At 44.3% G+C, this 21133-nt stretch overlaps 1 protein-coding gene across 3 annotated transcripts; it reads right to left on the bottom strand.

Annotated features, from left to right (window-relative positions):
* Positions 1–361: 361 nt before the first annotated feature.
* FSD2 (fibronectin type III and SPRY domain containing 2) lies at positions 362–20515 on the bottom strand. 3 transcript variants are annotated; one of them, XM_074880894.1, is made up of 13 exons: positions 19122–20515; positions 16683–17467; positions 16507–16602; positions 15249–15482; positions 13938–13960; positions 12835–12956; positions 11617–11772; positions 10441–10575; positions 9532–9685; positions 9008–9141; positions 6953–7085; positions 3590–3766; positions 362–1255 (listed from the first exon to the last, which is right to left on the bottom strand). In XM_074880894.1, the coding sequence occupies exons 2-13, from the start codon at positions 17424–17426 to the stop codon at positions 1003–1005; spliced, it is 2361 nt and encodes a 786-aa protein (XP_074736995.1). In that variant the 5' UTR covers positions 17427–17467; positions 19122–20515; the 3' UTR covers positions 362–1002. The 3 variants fall into 3 exon arrangements, with proteins under 3 accessions (XP_074736995.1, XP_074736994.1, XP_074736996.1); XM_074880893.1 differs by having other exon boundaries at positions 19427–20515; XM_074880895.1 differs by having other exon boundaries at positions 19439–20515.
* Between the last annotated feature and the right edge of the window lie 618 nt (positions 20516–21133).

Below are 21133 nucleotides of genomic sequence, written 5' to 3'. Positions count from 1 at the left end.
TTTGACATACACAAATGAGGCTGTTTAGAGCTAGACAAACCTGCCTGACAGGCAGTGCCTGATCGTCTGGTGTCTGGAAGTGAAGCCTAAACAAGGACATTTCAGCTGAGTGCTGGGCCAGAGTACTTCTAGCCCCTGGCGGGACACCCAGAGCCTCAGGGGCACAGCATCAGGAGTGAGAGTTCTTCAGTGCGGAGCAGGAGAACAGATCTGTGTGTGTGGAGGGTACACCCAGGTGGAGGCGAGCATGGCCGGAAAGAACAGGCTAAAATGATGCTTTGGGTGTCTACAGGGGCAATCAAGCACTGCAAAAGGCTGCGGTTTGTTTTTTCCCTGGATGAATGAATGAGGAACATGGGCATTCTGTAAAAATGTCTTTTAATATTTGAAACTGTAGTGCATGCTTGGGTATTTCAAAAAGCCTCACTGTGTATGGTGGGCGCTAACAGTTCACACACAAGGGAGGCGTATTTGATTATCTTGTGTCACAGACTTCATGTAGCAACAAGAATGCTTGATTGTGAGATCAGCTTCATGGTTGGAGTGTTTTCAGCTCTGTCTAGCAGCTGTACGGTGATTATGCCTTTTGCTATTTTTGTTTTTCTTTGATTTTTTAGCTCTTCAGCAGACACAAGAGTGGAATTAATGATTGCTCTGGAACAGGGGAGTTCCCTAGGCACCACATGGGTACTGCGGGAACCAGTGATCCAGCTGCCACTGCTGCCTGGTGTCAGTGTCACCTCTGAGAAGGATGGTATCCATTTCTAACTGGAGGATGCTGAGATGCTGATGGATCTTGTGACCATAATGGTTTTCTGCTAAGATCCTGCCTAAGAGGACCGAAACTGTTGTAAGAGCTCAGGCCTGGCAGCTGGTTTGGGTCAGGGTGGCTTAGCTCTCTTGGGAGACAGCTGGTTTGTAGGGAGTGTGATGGAGCAGTTAATGCTGAAAGATGGCACTGCTCAGTGCAGGTTACATGTAGATGTAGCTGCAGAACACGGGTTATGGGAGGGCAGTCCACGGGGGTATTGCAATTCCAGTGTGTATCTGTAAGATACCAGGTGTTTCCAAAGCAAAGCAGGGGTGGACGTAATGCTGGAAGTGCAAGGTGAATGTGTAAAGGTGCTGGGCAATCTCTGCATTGAAAAATGATAGTCTGCAGTTCTCATAGTCCAGCAGAATGCCAATCCTTCGGGGGGGGATAGTAATTCTGATGTCTGGTGTCATCCCACTGTGCAGGAATTCATACTTGTGCCTGTAGGCAAGAAGCACAGACAAAACCTGAGGGTACCCTGGCTGTGAGCTCTGGGGGCAGTGCTGTGTGCACATAGGTTTGTTCCAGGGTACGCTTCCTGCTTCCCAGTCCCAGCCCTCCTGTGCGCCCTGTTGTTACTGCCCCAGTCCCCCCGGCTCTGCTGAGCAGTGGCTGTGTTGGCCGAGCCCTGGTGTGCTCTGTGCTTCCACACAGCCTTACCCCACGGTGCTGGGACCTGCCTGTCTAACCCGGGTAACAGGCCTCTCCTCTCACATCCCAGTCTGGCTGCGAATGGATGGGTGCTAAGCCCTTAGCTATGGACAAGGTCAGAGCACAACGTGGGACTCCTGTTTTTCCCATGTCTTAGAGGGCAGCATAGGACACCTGCCCCTCTGTAAATCAGAGGGTGCACCTTGCTACTAGGTTTAGCCTGAAGTTGTCCCTTTCCCCACGAAGGAGCTGTGCTCTGTTAGGCTTGCCCCAGAACACTTGCCATCTCCTCAGCCTTGCCCCTAGGTAGCTGTAGGACCTGCCAAGGGAGTTGGCGAGATGACTCCGTCCTGTCCTTCCAGGCCCTGCCAGGCTGCCTGCTTGCTCCCTGAGGGCCCCTGGTACTGAGCCCTCTTTCCTGCCACAGTTACTGGTGCTGCTCACGCCCACCTCCACAGCAGCAGCGAGGGAGCATAATCCCTGGGGCAGAGGCTGCCTGACTCACGGTGTGGCTAGGCATCCTCCAGGCTATTGGGCATCATTTTTCAAACTCCACTCTCTAAATGACGTTTCCGGCTGTTTTTCCTGCAAGACCTCCCTGCTCAGCCAGGGCGGTGTGGATGGGGAAGTTTCAGTATTCGTGCTCATTTACTAGAGGGTGACGTCTTTTGATTGTGATTCCTGGACTGTGGATTACCAGAGGCCAGGAAGGTGCTCTGTACGTAAGCAGCTTTGTCATGAGGGCAGCCCTTTTCTTCCCTGTGTAGTTGCTGTTCGAGTAATGCTGAGGTCCTTTAACAGTTACTCAAACAGCTCTCCCTAGTGTGGCACGCCGCAACCAAAAATATGAGACTTTTATGGGAACATGTGCTTTCTGAGCAGAAATGAGAAGATTTGTTCAGCTGAAGTGAGTTATCTGGCATTTCGTAAGGGCCAGCTTCTTCACTAACCACCTCCTCCACCCACATCACTCAAACCTGCGAAAATTTCCCTGCAGAAATGGATATGACAGTGACTCAAACTGAGCAATGGCCCAGCTCCCTTTTCTCTCTGAAGTCCATGCTCATTGCTCCAGAAGAATGAGATCAAACCTCAATGTACCTCTGAGCTCAACACAGTAAGGAAGTCAAATTAGCCTGCCTGCAGTGTATGGGAGAGTCATTAGCTTTAGTGGGTTTGGTCTCCCTCATTAAGCAGCATTTCTTGCTGTGTGGGAGGCGAATGCCAGCACTGCTGAGGACTGGCTGTGCAGCAGGCCAACTGCTGGGGAGCGAGAGCAGCAGGCGCCTGGGGAGGAGTGTGTGCTCCAGCCAGCTGAGCCGCATCTAAAACCTCGTTGCGTACCAGCAGGCAGAGGACAGGCAGGTGTGGGCCCATGCCACGCCATCCTTACCGTTTACTGACCGTGTGTGCTGGGGACACTCGGGTGGCGCCCAGGGTCCCTGTTCAAGGGGAGCCAGCAGCACCCTGGCAACTGTTGCAGGCTGAGCGGCGAGCCATTCAGACAGGCAGTAGGCAATACTCAGTGATGCCTGGCGGCATGACTTGTTTTCTTGCTCCTGAATGCTTCACAGGGTGCCCAAATCTCAGGTGGGAGTCAAAGGCATGCTAATATAAGGGTGTCTGGGGGAGAGCCAGCAGGTTCAGCTGAGGTGCAAGGGGAGCTGGCATTTCTGCATGCAGGTGTGGCTGTTGGGTACCTCCAGAGGCAGGAGAGAGATAAGAACAATTGCATACAACTGGGTTTAGCCAGATACATTGTTTCTAGGTTACATGAATTTATTATTCTCTGTCTTCCCACTGGGGTTTCGGTGACCTAAAACAAGGCCTTTACAGTTAACTTCTGTAATGCAGATTTTATTCAGATTTGCTCCTGGGACTGCCTATTTCAGTGTGAGAATGTCATTAAGCAGGAGGATTTGCTTAAAGGTTCCAGTACCCTTCCAACACCGGTTCACAGTGTCAACAGTGGAATGTCAGAGGCCCCTGGTTAAGTGCTTGGTCTGGGCTTTGATATAAAATCTCTGGCTGCCCCCTGCAAGTAGGAGCTCTCTGTGGCTCTGCCTGCAGGTATACGTGTAGGAGGTGTTCCTGTTGGAGACCTGTAGCCTCCACAGCCCTTACCTCGATGGTGTGATGATGTGCCTCATGCACCAGGATGAGTTGTTTGCCCCCAGATAACCATGTCTTGGAGTGTTTTCAAAAGCCACGCCGATTCTGTACTCTGTATCTTCCTCAGCTTCCACCTCCCAGTAATGCTTTCCTGGAAATGGGATCAGACTGCCCAAGATCCCAATACACCTGTGGGAGACAGGAATATGTGCTTTGGCAGGGGCTCCCTGCAGTGCTATTTACAGTGGTTAGGTACTTAATGTACCTGGACATTACATATCGGTAAACAAAGGCCACTTTTGCTGTCTCCTTAGCAGTGCAGCATGGGTTTTTGACTACAACAAAATCCACATGCTGAGGACCTGACAAAACCTGCAGGTGTCTTTGTGATACCTACCCTGTTTATGCCTGTGGGTAGCTTTGTATAAACGAGTGCCCTGGGCGCTTTCAGGAATAGGGGGAACAGCATCCTATGCTGCCTGGGTTTTCTGGGAAAGTTATTTCTTGCTAGAAAAGAGAGTGCTCTGGTGAACCCCAGCAGATTTTATATTTTCTTCCCAAACAGCCCAGAGCTTTAAATGTCACTCACCATCAAGAATTGAGCACTGCAACAGAATGAAACTCCTGGGGCAGTCGGGGAGGAGGAGACCTGCCTATGCTGTGTTTGGAGAGACCAGCAAGAATTGAACATAGTAGGAGAGCTTGAAATATGCTTAGGTACCTGGGCCATGAAAAGTTTTAACAGTAGACTGTGGATCCTAGCCTTTATGATGGGAACCATGTAGAAGATAACTCTTTAAAAAGATATGTAGGAGAGACAGACAAAGACAATATACCACAGAGAGACCCAGTCTGAGTCAAAGCAGCTGGGTGCTTTGAAGATGCAAGTCTGCAAAAACACAGGTTCTGTAGCAAGAAAGTTGGGCTAAATAACCCACACCAAATGCTGCTCAAACACCCTAACTTGATTTAAGAGGCGACATAAATCCTGTAAAACTACACCCCAGCTTTTCCTCAGGAAAAGTACACAGTGTATGTCATTGCTTCATCACAGGAGACAGCAGGTTTCAAAACACACCTTCAGTTTTGGATGGGGAGTCTCACACGACCTGTATGTTTCTGTGGTAGGGTTGTCTAAAGTTGTAAATTACAAAGGCAAAGGATGTTGCTGGCAGACACTCAGCTCCTCTACCCCTAGGTAATGCTGAGAAAGAGCTGCACTCAGCATTTGGAGAGCCTGATGTGCAAGGACGGGCATGCACAGCAAGATAGCTGTACTCTGTGCAACCTCAGCAGCAATCACTTAAAGCAAGCGTACAGTTCATTGCCAGTGCATGTAGATGTCTTGGGAATAGCTTGAAGGCTGCTGAAATCAGGACTCAGAGAGGCTGTGTGTTGCTACAGCTTGAGAAGGAAAAGGAATGATAAAAAATGGATGGGTAAACATCTGTGAACAAAATATTACCATAGTAATGAGAGTTGCAAAGCCACTAAGGCAAACCTGAGTCAGACCATAGGAGCTGCTGTGGTTAGGAAACACATTAGCCTTTCAGAGATCACACAAACTTCACAAAGAAGAGTTTGCAATGTAATTTCCTTGTAGCGTGCATGTTAGTCATTTGAGCCTGGGAGCTTTTTCAGCATGAAAGAGGGTTCTGAAAGTTCACAGTGGCATCAAAAACTCAGCCTCAGAGTTCAGAAGGAGATGAGTGCCAGCTCTGGCTGTTTATGTGAAACATAAAAGCACCCTGTGTGAAGTGGGATGAAATCCCATTTAGGCTTATCATGGTGACTTTAATGAAGAGAATCATCCACCTCCTGGCTCTTTTCTACTGAGCCCTCTAGTAACATTGCATTTCCATGGAGGGACTAAGTTGTGGGCTTGTATTATTCTGTGTCTGCAGATGCCTGTCCTGGTTATATGTTGTTTCTGTGGTTCTGACCGGAAACATGCATTTCAGCAAATTAAGTCTTGTTTCAATGGCAAATGTCCTAATATTTTTTTGAAAGTAAAATCAATAGGCCCAAATAGTATCAGCTAGATCTTTCAGCAAGAGGTAAGTATTCAGATCCCTCTTTCCTTAGCATTTGCTTTGGCACTTAAATACCTGTTCAAAATCAGCTCAATGTGCCAAACATGCGTAAGCAGGTTTGTACGTAATTGTGGCTGGCTGCATCTGTAATCCTCTTTATGAACTTGCGTTAACTTCCAAGTGATGATTGAGTTCCAAAGAGCAACTAGAGAGAGATTTAAACTCACAAAATCAATGAGAGCTGCTGAAAGCCCCATTACACACTTCCTGGCATCTATTTAAAAAAACCCCAAAAGACCAACTGTGCTTTGAACTACACAAGCCTCTTTCAAAGAAAAGGGTCAGGTGCCCAAAGCACCAGTAGGGTTTTTTTCCTATTCTGTAGTGTTTGCTGTAGTGAACAGGTTTTACATAGTGTTTAGTGGTTTCCATTGGACAGAGCTGTATAAAAGCAGCCCCCAAATCTCCATGTGTGAAACTGAGACCAAGAAGGGATGGGCAGAGCCTCCTGCACATTCTGTGCAAGGCTCTATCACCTTGGCAGCTTGCAGAGGAAGGGGCAGGAGAGAGGGAGCAAGAGCCAGCAGAGAGGAGCGGCTCCTCAAATCTTGGAAGTGTGCAAGTGATGGATCACTGTAATTAAACAGAACCTAATAATTATCCCCCCTCCTTTTTTTTAATCCCACTAGTGCTGTATTAAGAGTATATGGGGTTTGATTTTTTTTTTCTTGTGACATTTTTCTGGGGTTTTTGGGCTCTGTAAAAAATTAAATGGGAAGAAAGTTTTGGAATTTAATAGAAGTCAATGCACACATCATGCAAATGGAGATGTTGTAAATAATATGTATTAGTCACCCTAGAAATTCTCAGAAAAGAGCAGCATGACACAGGGAGTTCAGTAATGATGCTCAGGAACAATAACCCCAGTGAAACTACAGGGCCTGGATAAATGGATACGGAATTTTACTCTCCAAGAAACTATGGGGAAAGCCTACCATTCAAACTGAAGAGTTATCTTAGGAGTCCAACTTGAAATACCTTAAAATAAATCTGATTTTCTAAAAGATGAGTAATCCATATTTTAAAAGGACCAACAAAGATGTTTGCAGTTGTCTTAAAACTGAAGACAACCATAGTCACTTACGCAAAAACCAAGATGGAAAAAACCACTATACATTATACACACACATACAGTCTGAAAGGTTTAGCTGGTCGGTGCCTGGCTTGAAGGTGAGGAGAGCTGCAATACCAGCAGTGGATTTAAATTCAAGGTAGGGTTGTGTTGTGGGCAGAGCAGCCACAAACCACATGCATTAGTTGCAGCTGAAGTTCTTCTGTATACCTTGTAAAGCTGTTATCATAGACGGGCAGATCACACTCTGGGTTTTCCAGTTCATCACATGCAATTGTAAATCCGTCATCTAGAATCGCCAGTAAAGGATGGGCTGTATCCTCGTTAAGGCAGAAGTAGGTGCCTGCAAGAGAGAATGCATTATGGCATTGGGGTTTGCAGCAAGGGTGTGGTGAAATGTTGTTTGGGTCCACAAAAAGATAAACCCATGCTCTGGAAGGCATCTGTGGCTGACACTGAAAGGACAGGGTTGTCCATTTGGAATTTTCCGGATAGATGGGTGTTTTACAGCTTAACACTGTTTAGTTACAGCCTTGTGAAAAGCAGGAAAAGGGCCTTAAGCTGGTTTTGAACCCAGCCAGGGCTCAAAGCTGCAGGCATTGCGCAGGGAGTAGCTATTCAAACATGAGGGGTCCACCCTGCAATGGACTGTCTGATTTCAAGTCACCTTCCTCAGAGCTGAAGTGATCTATTTTTAATCACTGGAAGGAGAAGGGGGGCTTAAAGGCCTCTCCATGGCCTCACTCTTCCACATGAATGCTGGGCACAGTTTGAAGGGAAGGGATCTCTACAAAGGTAGAGCAGCATCCCTCATTCTTCAGCACCTCCTCATCAGATCAGCCCTCAGAGGGGTAAGTCAGCTAAGGCAGCCCAGGATAAAAGTACTTCTGCCCTTCTCCCTTTGGAGACTTCACAAAGCAGGTCTGACGCACTGCGCTCTGATGAGCAGCCACGTGCGTCACAGCTGCTGTTTGTAGTTGGTGTTTGTGTATCCACCCCAGTAAGTAAGAATCAAAGGTCATTCCCAGTGTTGGAGGTGAGCGCTTGCAGCTGACAGATCAATTTGCATCAGCTGTTTGCATAATGTAGACTCAGAGAAGATAAATCTCTCCATGCTAATCCCAAATGAAATCATTATAATCAAACTGCAAGTTACTTCAATGCAAATACAATACAAACAATGACAGGGCAATTACAGGCATGTGCTGCTGAAAACAAACACATGCTGTGCAAGCAGAATTGGCAATTTCAAATATTGAGTTTGATTTAAGCAGTTGAAATACACACAAACAATGGTAACACAATGACACTCTTCCTCTCCAGGGATTAAAGAATGACCATTCCTTTTCTGTGGTGTCACTGATGTGTAGCAGACAAGTTTCTTACCGTAGCCTTTCGCAGATTAATGGGTGTGTGGTCAGCTTGCTGAATAAGCACAATTTGCAAATCTCTCACAGAAGGTAAGGGCAGAAGAGACACAGGTATGGTGTGAATGCATCTGTGAGTGATGTGGGAGCTTTGAGACACCTCAGTGAAGTTGCAGTGTCATTATAGCAGTGGTGAAGATGAAAACAGGTGTCTGCCTATAAGTCATTAAAACGAGCTTTGATTAGATGGTTGGAAGGGGAAAGAGCTTCCAACTTCCCTTTGGGGGAGAACGTTAATCCTTGCCCAGTGTGGCACTGAGAACAGAGATAATAATGCTATGTCAGTTACCAAAAGCAAAGCTTCCAGCTGAAAGCTGGACTGCCTTTTTCCTGATGAATAAAGGGAACCAGCCCTCAGAGCTTCCCCAGCCAAGCTGGAGACACTCTAATATATACAGAGGAAGATTTTTGCATATCCAAATGACTCTGGAAAGTGCTGACTGACTGTCTCAGCCATACTTTCCAGCAGCAGTATCATTACAAGGTAATCTCTGAAGTAAAGTAAAATCACACTACAACTTTCTTCATTGGTGTGTCAGTACTTGGCAAGCTGGAAACATCTGGGGGTGTTGGGTGGATACTGTCTTTTAAAATGTTTAGAAATTAGTAACTTTCAAGTATCAAATGTACCGGACAGAAATACTTTTAAATTACAGAGCTAAAGCAAGGCACTTATTGTTACAAAAAGTGTTTTTTTTCATTCCTAAAAGGTTACCAGGTGTGTAATTAGATGGAGGAGATTAGGACCTGATCCAGAGGCCATTGAAACCAGCAGGAATCCTTCTGTTGAGACAATAGATGCTACAATAGGCTGCTGGAGTTGGGAGCTGTACAGTACCTGTGGTGTGTATCAGGACAGGTTCACTTCTTTCACTGGAACCACCCAGGTTTAAGGCTCTAACACAGATGCGATAGGTTTGCATTGGCTGGAGGTGAATTAGGACTTCGCAGTTAGGAATCCCAACAATAGATCTACAGAAAATAAATCCATGGAAAATGATAGGGTAGAGAACAACATTTTTGAGAGAACAGACTATTTTTCTGAACAACAAAGAAGAAATTACATGATCAGCTTCTCTTGTAACCCGTCAACAACACTTTACCTTGAACAGTTGTCAGTAGCAGGGGCAAGAGACACTCTGTGACAGACTATGCAGATTTTTACATTTGCTTCTGCCCTTTTCCCATACCCTGTATATTAATTTTCGATTAACATTTATACAATTAATTTTACTAAGAGGAATGTTTATAAAGGTGAATTCACCAAAGGGTCATGGGTCCTTTCTTAGTGTTGTCTGATGCCACATGACTTGAAATGGTTTCATCTCTACAAGTCATGGACTTGATAAAACAGTGACTCACTCAGTAATAATATTGCCGTTTTCTTCATCTGTCAGCTTGGACAATTCAACCATGTAAGAATCAACAGGGTTAATGTCTCTAGATTCCCAGCAGACCAGTGCCGCATTTTCACAGCTTCGGATCTTTTTACTCTTTATGGTAGGTGGTGAAGGAGCTAAAAAGTAGGCAAAAGAACAATTCTAAGCTTTTGTTTGAAGGTGTTTGCAACAAACATGCTTTGAAGACTTAAAAAATAAAATAAAGTTGTTTACTGATACTATATAGTTAAAGAAACCTGCTTCCCTAATGGACGATAAACAGCAGGCAGGGCGATTAACAGTACTATTCAAAGACTTCATTTGGACTATAAAGGTCCCAAGAGAATTAATCAGAGAAGTAACGTACATAGAGACTGATTATACAACCGTTTTCTTTCTGTCATTGGTTTTATCTTTATCATAAAGGTGCATCTCTTCTCTGCTCTAAGATGTCACAGACATCTGGAATGCGTGCTTGAAGGTCTCACTCTGACTTGCCCAATTTGATGTCAGGATTTCACAAAATATGCTTGACTGAACTGCAGTTACAAAGGGCAGCATAGCAGATGAATCCACAAAATACCGACAGGCCAGTAAAAGGAGGGCTAGCATCCACTTGGCAGAACTGGGAGACATGAGCCTTATTCCCAGCTCTTCCACATGTTTGCATTTAAATAAGTTATTTTGTCTCTGTGCTTCTGTTTCTTCAACTCTAAACCAGGGACAATTGGCCTCATAGGCTCTCCAAATAAAAGCAGGAAACTCCCATACAGTCCGTAGACTTATATCAGAAGAAACAAAATGCCTAAAAAGCATTAGTGGCATAAAATTCGGAGATGACTGTGAATTTCACTATGAAGCTCACATAGCTGTATGAATAAAATATTTTTACCTGTTACATAAACTGCTCTTTCACTTGGTGGACTGATACCAGAGGCATTTAAAGCACTGACCCAAAATTCGTATTGTGTATTCGGCAACAAATTAGTAATGGTGCAGTATGTTTCTTTGACTTTTAGTGTATGCTCTGAAATGAAAACAACAAAGCATTTACAGTGCCTTTACACAGTTACCCACTCTTCCCCAAAGCTGCTTCAAATAATGGAGTTGAGATGTATTGTTTTATGTGCTGAGTTCCAGAGGGCTCCTTGTGCTCCATACCCTTTGATTAGCTGTCAGGCTGTTTCACCATGCCTTCCTCTAAGGAGGCATAAATCAGATAATGCATCAGCTTCCAAAGGAACCACATCACTCAGAAAAAAAAACCCAGAAGGAAACGTCACCCACCTGACACTGAATTTTTTCTAAAAAGACCCTGCACGTTCCCACTCCAGGGATGCTGTCTGGTCAGCTCACCCCAGCAGTGGAACAACAGCTGAAGCTATTTCACTACTCATTTCTCATTCTTCTTATAAAATTTGGATAGGTTTGGCTTTTCTTTCTGAACTGGCCATTTGGCACTCTACGGGCTTCCAGTTTTGCTGGAGAAGTGACTGGGTGTTTTCAGTAAAAGGTTCTGCAAGAATATTATTAGCAAAGACAGTTTTGTCACAAGGCTAGGACATATTAGAATGGTTCTGTGGTTCTTTTTTTTGTGCGTGTGGGTGATGGGGAGTTACAGCCTATTATTAGTACTGAGATAAACTGTAAAATGACTGTGGGGGTTTCAGTGGGCATGCCAATAACATGATGATTTGCTCTCTAAAAATACTGTGCTTTGCAGTGGATGCAGCGCATGTGTGTCTAACGCAGTGCCCACCCTTCAGGAAAGGAAATGCTACTGTTGAGACCTGACTTCATCCACTGTCCCCTTCCCACTCCTGTTATCCCAGCTGCTGCCCCATCCTGTCTTTGTTCCTGTGATGGGTCCTGCTGCAGCCGGCAGCATGGCAGACCTGGCAGGGGAAAAGCAACAAAGCCAGAGCCAGGAAATGGGACGGCAAATATGACAGCAGAGAGAGTGCACAGAAAGTGCACTCATTGCCACAGCAAGTCCAGAGGAACTTTGGAACCAGCTGGTTTTGCCAGTGGAGGGCTGAGGTGTCCCCTTGGGTCCAGGCCTCCTTACCTGCTTGTTCACCATTGCGCGTCTCGTTGCTCACTGGTTTATAGCACAGTTGGTAGCACTCGACAGTGTCATCTGAGAAGAGGCCCCAGCAAACTCTCAGTGAGGTGCCAGTTGCTGCATTGGGAGCCTGGGGATTGATCACAGGGGCACAAGGAGCTGCAGAGGGGAAAACAGGTCAGTTTTTGAATATATAAGCGTGGTACGTTGTTCACAGGCAAACACCTCTCCTCTCACAAAGGTGTTTGCACAAAGCCTAGGCACTGAATAGGGTCACATTCCTCCCACATGGAGAAAAGTTAGGACCTGACCCTGTAAATAGTTGCAGATAACAATCAGGTCACTGGTGTATGAACTAATCTTGCTTCAGATCAAAATCAAAACAACAAAATACATAAGCCTCAGCCTAACCCTTCCCTGTAAACTTGGCCTCCCCTGCCTCTGAGGGCTGCTGTTCCCCAGCCAGCTAGTACAGCCCTGCAGGAGCAATCTCTGACACACACAGCACTGCTGTGCACCACCCCAGGGGCTGAGGAGCCTCTGGAGGAAAGGTGAGGGAAAAGCTGTACAACATGGGGTCAGCGGCACAAGCAAACAAGTAGCAAATGCTATTTTCCTTTAAGAAAACACAATGGATGGGCATAACAAATGCATATTGTTCTTTCTGACCATTTGTGGTGTGCCAGAAAAGATTTAAAATATTTTGTATTTTTATTTTTTTAATTATTAGAAATTTGTTTGGGTTTTGCTCTGTTTCCTGTGGATAACAGGAAAAATGTTTGCTAAATAGCAGAGGAACAAGCGACTGAAATCTGGTTATCAAGACAAGCTGTGCAGATTGTTTAAAGCAGTCTGGTGTGCCTCTCTACTTTGTTCAAGCAACTACAATGTAAGACAAGTTATCACCAACTAAGCATGCCTGACCCCTCAACAGAAAGGGGTAGTCTTTGTGAGTCTTCTAGAAAATCATCCCGCAAAGGCAGGGAAGGCCAAATGTGGCAGTTCTGGTAATTTTATACTGAAAACAACTGAAAAAAAAAATCCAAAAATAGCTTCCAGTGTCTTTGTATATATAGGCAAAAAAAAATCTAGAGGAAAAACTAGGGAGAAGCTAATTCTGCGTTTGCAGTTCTCCTTTAAAAGAAGTAATGGACTTCTGTTTCATACATATCCTTAATGAAATGTAAATAGGTTTGAAATAGTTATCAGATAGAAGAGTACCTGGAATAGTATTAATGGAGTTCATTAGTTGTTCAACTTCAGAGAAATCTATGACCCGCTCTTCAAAGTCTGGCAGCGTTGAAAGCTTTAAATCCACTTCTTTCTTTAAGAATTCTTCCAGCCTGTAATTGTAGGGGAAAAAAAATATGTCTAATTGGAAGTACCATAGTGTTGGAGATACCTTTCTATGATACCTCCTGGTAAGAGGAAAAGAACAGCAAATGCTAAAATAACACCTATTTCCTTAAAATAATGTTTTCATAGTTGTACAGAGCTCAGCCTCCCCATGCCCTTTGCTTGGAGATACACGGCCATACACCAGAGCAGTGCTCCAAGATGCCAAACAGAGCTGGATGCTGATGGCACTGAGGGACCAGGCCTTGTGTGCCCTGCTCATGTGCCACTGGCTGCTGCACACTGCGCTCCCACTGAGCAGGGGAGTGAGATTTCCCCTGTGGGAAGCAAGCTATAGCTCCGTGACTTTCATTATTTGAATTTATGACTATTACTAATTCAGGACTTCATGGTTCTAGGTGGTGTAAATTTGAAACAAAAGGGTATCTTTTCCATGTGTTTTCATAAATGATGGCAGTCAATTTAAATGTATATTTTTCACGGTTGATTTAGTGTGCCTTACAACTTCTTCCAACTGCTCCAAGATCTTTTAGTATCTGTTTTGAGCTCCCACAGCTTGACTTTCTACCCCTCTATATTAATGCATAAATAAGCCTGTTACTAATCTATTTAGGGAGCTTGGTTTTAGTCAGGTTTGTATCCAGAGCGTTTCTTTCAAGATCTTTAGCAATCCTGTTTCTCAGTCACTGAAATTAGTTCCTTATGACTAAGCTGAAAACAGTGATTTATTCATGCTCTAACTCTCCTTTTGGGTTTTTGAAATTGGCTCAAAACTACTTTTGAGTGTTAAACTTCTTAGAGCAACTTTTCCTGCTGCAGTCTAAAACAGAAATACTAAAGATTTTGATAGCTCTGGTATCTTAGATAATGTTTATGTGCCTGAACGGAGCCTAGAACATGCAAGTATCTCCAATAACAGGTCCAATTACAAGGAATAAATGTGACAAAATCCCAGACTGTGATACTACCTGTCAACCATGGTTACTGCTGCCTGTAGAAAAGAAGAGAGAGAGTGTTAAAGACAGAAAAGATACATTTCTTGCATTAGTCCAGACTACATCATGCTGTTGACCTGTCTAACAGGAATTGTCCCAAATGCAGCCCTTCAGAGTGAACTGATTTGCTCTCACCCAGCTCTGAGAACAAAACTGTGCCTGTCCATTCAAATGGACGGATCTTGGCTGCATTTACAGTAAGATAATGTGCAATATCAGGCACTGATCAGTGTGTCTACCCATCTAGACTCTAAACCGTATCCTTCCTCAGTTGTCCAAAGTGCCAACAGGTCCTTCACAAACAAAAACCAGCAACAGGTGGGGAACAAAAAAACTTAGTGAAATTATCTGCACTACAGGAAATCTGAGCAGTGCACATTACTGGAAGACAGACAGACAGTCCCTGGAGAAACCTAAACAGCTGAGCACTCATGACTAAGAACTATTCACTTCTTGGGTGAATAATGGTTCCCAGGGGTGATGTAAAACTGTTTATGAGCTAAGGAGAAAATAAGGTTATTCCAGAGATGCAGAGGAACAGGAAAAGTCAGCTCATGCAAAGAACTCAGCAGGTTGGAGTGACACAGCAAGCTGATCCACTGGAGCAGACTGGAGGTGTTAGGAGATTTGTTTACTGTCCGGTTCAGAAGTTACTGCGGCTGTGCTCCCACCCACATGAGTCACAGGACAGCTCAGATTAGAGCAATCACTCATCAACGGTGAAAATTCTAATTTTCTTCCAATTATTTTTCTACCTGCTAAAGAAAAATAACTTCTTGACACCTCCTCAACAGTGGGATTCATCCATCACTTTGCAGGAGCTCCTGATGTATTTAGATTGGAGCCTCCTGTTCAGCTGAACTTTCCAACAAAATGAGCAAGAAAAAGAAACATCTTCCAAAGTGGTTGCATCAGCCTGCCTGCTGTGAGCCCGGAATAGAGCAAGAGAGCTGAGCCTGCATGAGGCAATGAACACAAACTGCTTCCAGAGTTTCCTGAGATAAGCTTTTTAGAGAGCTATCTTCTCTCTGAACCCCAGTGAGACTCACAAATCCTTGAGCATCCAAGTTACAAACTTCTGCTGCTACTACAGCATTTTGGCCCCATTGTGTTGCCCCAGTAAGTCAATGCCACCACGCCAAGCACCTGGAGCAGTGACGGCACCATGGACCAAGCACCCCAAATGCTCTCTAGCAATAAAGCCGCTTGGGACTTCCCAGCTGGAGACTACTTGCAAGCAGCAAAGAGCATTTAGAAGGGGCCATGCCAGTTAAAACTCTTTACCTTCATAAAACTGGCTTTGTCATTTTCCAGGTAAAGCTCCTGGGTTGCATCTGTCAGCTCCTTGCAGGTGTCGAGATGTTCCCCACAATGGACCAGCTGCCCATATAAAGCTTCCAGCTTCTGCCTCTTCTCTTCCCCCAGTGCTTCCAACTGTTCTTCGTACTTCTGAGCAAGCACTTGCACTGCATCGTTGTAATGCACCTCGAAGTTCTGCTCCTGCCTCCCAAAGTTTTCCTGCAAGGCATTTGTGAGTTTGTTCCTTGGTCAGGCCTGATCCATAGCTCAGCCAGAGAAAAAATCTTACTCAGGTCTGTCTAAAATTCTCCTTGCCAGGGAGACAATGCCAGTACACAGAAGCTGTGATTTGACTACTTTGCATTTTTAGGGGTTTATTCTAATCATTCACCCCCTCTGAGGCACAAGAGAGCGTTGGATTTGGTTCCAGACATAAGAGCATCAGAAATTATATTAAAAACAATGATGCAAGGCAACTGTCTCCAACCTAAGCCCAGGGAGCACAACTAGGGATATATCCTAGACATAATCTCACAAGTGTTTCCACCAACACAATCAAGCACATCCTTCCATGAGAGAAACCATGGCAACCCAGTGGGATCCACGGATTCGCGCTGGGGGAGCTGAGCAGCTAATGCTGGTATCCTCACTCGCTGCTGGAGAAAGCATTAGGAAGGAAGATTTAAGGAGCAGGCAAGTCTTTATTGTCAGCAGCTGCCCACTGCTCAGGCACCAACGTCCTCCTGCGCCACATGCAGCAGAGAAAAGACTGTAGGTGCCCTGAGTTACTGCTTCAGTTTGACTTGCTGCCAGCTGGGCCCCTTCCCCTAGGGCCAAGCTGACATCAGCCGAGCAGGAGCACAACCCTTGAAATGCTGTAGCTCAGTGCAGCTGGTCCAAGGGTTTGCCTGTATCTGGCACTTCTGTAAATGAAACCGAGTGAACACAAGGGGTACACTCTGGATGGACTAGTTAGATCACAGGTCCTTGGCCATTTAAAACTAAGATAACCTGAGTGGGAGTCACTTTATTTCTGAAAGCAAGTGTCTGTGCAAATGCTTAATGTGGTTTTACCAGCCCGCTTAAAAAAGTCATTAGGATGACTTTTCCTGAGTACCTCAGTCTCGGCAAACCCCAAGATAACTCTGTGCTCTGTTACTCACCTCATTAACAACAGAACACTGACTGTCAAAACTGTTCTAACCCCAGTACCACAAAGTTAGCCCAAGAAAAAACACCTTACCTCTACAGTGATGAAGATTTCCTCCAAGTGACTGGCAAAGTTTTCCATCTGAGCAATCTGCTCTTCCAACTTGCACATGTTTTTATGAATCTCCTCCTACCAAAACACCCAGTGTGATTCTTAGTATGTCTGAACACTGTTTTAGAGGCACCGCAGTACAATTGTATTACTCTTACCTTTTCACTTTCCACAGCACTAGGGAGCTGAGCCACTTCGTGATCCTTGTGCTCACCAAACAGTTTGTCAAAAGCTCGGATTGGCATCTTGCAGGTAGAACAAAAAACATTTGCCGCTTCCTCCTCCTCACTGACAGCCTGGCTGTTCCACTCATCCGACATGACACTGCTGCTAAGCCCCTCTCTGGACCATATGTGGCTCTCAGTCTCATCCTCTGCTATGGCTTTGCTCTGATCTTCATCTTGAGAAGCCTCGCCAGGAAGTCCCTGTTGCTTTGTGCTTTGACTTTGATCTTTCACTGGAGAGCTACTTTTTGATGCATTATATATGGAGCCTTGTGATCCTGCTTTTTCTCTGTGAGCAGGTGGCCATCTGCTCTCCACCATCTCCAGATGTCCTCCAAGAAGCTCAAGCTCTTTTTCTCTATCCTCATCAAGTCCATACATCTTAGCCAACTCTGCAACCTCCCTCTCCAAGTCATATCCAGCTTCTTGTGAGCGCTGAATTTTTTCACTACTCAGTGCAGATTCCCTTCTTGTGTCCCCCCGAGATCTGTCTCCTTGACCAGATAGCTCTTCAGGAAAGATATCAAACCTATCCTTTGATCCATAAAGATCCATGTGATAAAATATCAAGCCTTCAGCCTCAGTCTCACTAGACTCTGGGACTGGTGGGGAAGCTGAACGACCAGTTGACTGGTCACTAGTTTCATGCTCTCTTGTGCTGCCAGACCTGAATGACATTGGTATCCTCAAGGAGGCTTTTGAGATGGTAAGTCTCAATCCTGTAAAAGATAAGAAAGATCCTTAGCTACATACTTAGATATCAAGCATGAGTTTTTCTTGCTTAGAAATATATAGATGGAATAGGTTCTGCTGAGGAACACTCAGGGCCTGGAGGTAGGCATGGGAAGACCAAAGCCAGTGGCTTCACTTCCTAAGTGAAGCTTCTGAAGTGAAGCTCTGGAAGGCTTGTTTTTTCTCATATCCGTGCAAAGCACAGCAGAGAGCAGTCTCTGGTGCGCATCCTATGTTTTCTGAGTGGCTCATCTGTGATCCTGATGTCTGATTTCCAAACTGTGGAGTAGTCCTGTCCTCAGCTCAACACTTAGTGCTGTTCTGTGCAACTGGAGATGGCCTGGTTTGAAGCCTGCTCACCCTTCAGCTGCTGTCAAGTGCTCTTCCTGAACTGTCAGTCAGGCATACTGTAGGATGCCCTCTCTTGTGACCACTGATGCCACATAACGCACTAGTAAATGCCCTGAAAGATCCTGTTCTGGATTTTTCAAGTAGCCATTCTTGATACTGAAACTTGAGGTTTCTTTTAACATTATTCTCAGTCCAGGTCTCAGGTCCTTTCTATGAAACAGGGAAAAATACTGCCTTTGGGGGTTCTCATATATAAAATATATATTTTAACATAAATGAAGCTCAGAAAGAAGATCAGTGGTGACCTCCATGATAAAGCACAGAGTAACTAGGAAGCAAGGCAGGTCATTGACCCCTGAATTGAGAGAAGTCAGCTCTGACCAGGAGCTTGCACACTTTGTCCATTCTGTGCAATGAGGGAGGTGTGAAAAGAGCATGTGGATGTTAAATACAAAGCTGTATGATAAAGCAGATGCACATGGAACAACATTAAAGGTGCAAAGGCAATTTTAATGCTGACTCCCAAAGCCCACTCTTTCCAACCATCTGTATCAACGACAGCACATGAAATAATGCTAGTACAGAGACAGTGCTCTGTCAGAGCTGAAACATCTCTGCAGCCCTCCACAGCATGAACAAAATCACAGCTACAGAATTACTCAGGTCAATTTTATCAGCAGTTTACTACTACAATCAACAGAGTTCGTGCAAAGACTTCAGCTGAATATTAATGAACCTACAGTTACATCTAGTCCTACCTAAGTGAAGCATATGAAAGCTTTAAAACCACTTTCTCACAGAAAAAAAGCCAAAAGGTTAGTCAGGCATCAAAGTTACCAGAGCTTCTGCAGAAGCTTTCACATAAGCTTTGCTTTCAAACTACTTTTTATGGTCTTTGTAGTTTCAAGTACTTGCTATCACCTCAAATTTATTTCCTCAATATTTTACTAATATTCCTGAGAATTACTTAGCTAACAAAGTCAACACAGTCAGTGACTTATTAGAAAGCAACTTCTCGAACCAGTGAAAAATGCTAAGAAACTTCTGACTCTTTGGTTTTATATCAATGACTGAAAACAGTCCAGCCTACCAGATCTGTAAGAAAACACACACAGAAGTTCACCATTTGTCTTCTGGCACTGCAGACATGGGTGTGGATTCTACAGCTAACAATATCTTACTATAGACAAAAACACTGAAGTTAGGCAGAAATACTATTTATGCTAAAGGCGATAAAATAAATCATGCAAATTCTAACATATTAAACAGAAAAAAGGTCTTGACACATACCAGAAAATGTTGTCTGGCTCCCGCAAAGACTTTTCCCCCCATAATTATAATAGTAAGGCTTGCTTTGGAAGCTACTACTAACTAGAAAAGTGAATTAACAAGTATTTTTCCTACCAAAATGAAATTAAATTACATAAATTAAAATGAGCATAATTAAGCTTGTCTGGAACCCTGCTGCCTAAATAAGATTTTCAGATGATTGCTCAGTGTTTGCTCAGTTTACAAGCACAGATACAATTACAGTGAAGAATGTTTAAGTCCGTGACCATCAATTATCGAAAATACATAACAAAAAATGTTACTACCTAAAAACTTGCCTTCTATCTTAAGACGTCATAAATTCTTCTGATAGCTCAGATGGCATCAAACTTCACATTTATTTCCCCTAGTAAAAATTAATTCACACAAAAGCAATTCCCTGCCACTTTCCTATGACTGCAGTTGGAAGACTTATTGCTGTAACCCTAGACCGCCTCTTTGCTCAGATAGGGACATGCCAGCAATGAGCAATGGAACAAATATAGATGTGCCCCGGCTGTCCTTCAGCAGTGTGCTACTTGAGTGTCACCAGGATGAATGTCATACACTGAGAAAAGGCTCTGAAGGTTGATTCCTGGATCTGAAGTACATGGAACAATTATAGAAAGCCCTCGATAAAGCCAGAGCACCCTCTCACTTTCTGAGGTGGTATTAATAAACCCTGCAGAGTGCAGTCATTGACTCTAGGTGCGATTTCCAAGGCTGTGGTGCTAGGCAGAGTATCGTGTGGGATACACAGAACATGCATTCTGCACAAACTAGCTCAAATGGCTGAACGCATGCTTACAGCATTGCTGCACAATTAAATGGAAGTATCTGTTTAATGGCAAAGTCCTCTCTATTAAATTAGCAGAAGCTTTACTATGGGGTTGAGTTGTAATCAAGAACAGATTCTAGAAAAAAAATACTGAAATTCAGAATTTAGAAAAAAATCAGAACTCATAATGTTGCACACACTTATAATACATATACACACATCCTCACCCTGTATGTGTATGCTAGACCTCTGGAGAGCTAATTATAGCGAAGAAAGCGGTCAATGACCCAGCTAGGGAGGGTTTTCATGGGAACATATCCCTTCTGTCTGTGCTCAGTAGTGGTTCACCTAATAAAACCCAGGCTGTATATTACCACTGATTGTTGTGATTACTGTAGCACTTGAGCTTTATGTATCCACTCAAACCCACAGCTGTCCGGCATACATAATCTTCTGCTTGCGAATATGCTACTGAGCCAGCCGTGCTGGCAAGAGGTTTTTAAGCACGTTTGAGAACATTGCATTATATACGTCTTGAGCTCAGGGGACAGCGCAAGGGAAAACATCTATTGGATCTTGACACAGTTCTGTTTTTTCCTCCTTTTCCAATTAAATTTGGTGTCATTTCCTTACATTTCTAGCAGTGCAATTGTTTGCTGTTTTGGTAAGAAATTACAAGTTAATTACCCATGTAGTCATGATCTCATTACCACTGAAAGTGCCTCTATCATCTGTGAGATCAGAGCAGAAATGTTTTCATATAAATGATGTAGCCTTTGCTGAAATGTTAACATTTATGCTCTCAGACAGATTTTATTGTTTTTTCAAATAAGAACTTATTTTTGCCCTATACTGTTCAGCTACACTATCTTGCAGGCCTTGTTGAAAAATCAGTTGTGTTAGCCTTGCTTCCAAAGACTAGAATATAACATTCGGTTTACTGTGAATTAAATTCAGCCTTGCACTCAAGGCCTGAGTAAGAGATATGTGCTAGATAAAAGCACCTTTGTTCTCCACTCTCCTCAGAGGCTGGTGATGTGGTACTTAGGCAGTGTAGTAAATATGACAACCTTAGGACTGACTTTGGTTTAAGGACAAGCACCCTTGACTGCAGGGTGGTTTGTGGCCATGGCTCTGGTGGTGTGGCACAGCAGGCGCTGGGGCCTGGGCTCACCCGCCAGCCCCAGGGCTCGAACACTGGCACTGGGTAGCGCGC

The sequence above is a fragment of the Strix uralensis genome, chromosome 11 (assembly GCF_047716275.1).
Source record: "Strix uralensis isolate ZFMK-TIS-50842 chromosome 11, bStrUra1, whole genome shotgun sequence".
Lineage (NCBI taxonomy): Eukaryota > Metazoa > Chordata > Aves > Strigiformes > Strigidae > Strix > Strix uralensis.
This window is presented reverse-complemented; position numbering and strand designations above follow the sequence as displayed.

Excerpts from the sequence above, each read along its gene's own strand:
- FSD2 (XM_074880894.1), bottom strand. The coding sequence starts at position 17,426 with ATGTCATTCAGGTCTGGCAGCACAAGAGAGCATGAAACTAGTGACCAG. Across the intron at positions 15,483-16,506 it reads AAATCTTCATCACTGTAGAG|GAAAACTTTGGGAGGCAGGA; the intron begins GTAAGGTGTTTT and ends AATGCCTTGCAG. Across the intron at positions 9,686-10,440 it reads AAGAGCAGTTTATGTAACAG|CTCCTTCACCACCTACCATA; the intron begins GTAAAAATATTT and ends CCTACTTTTTAG.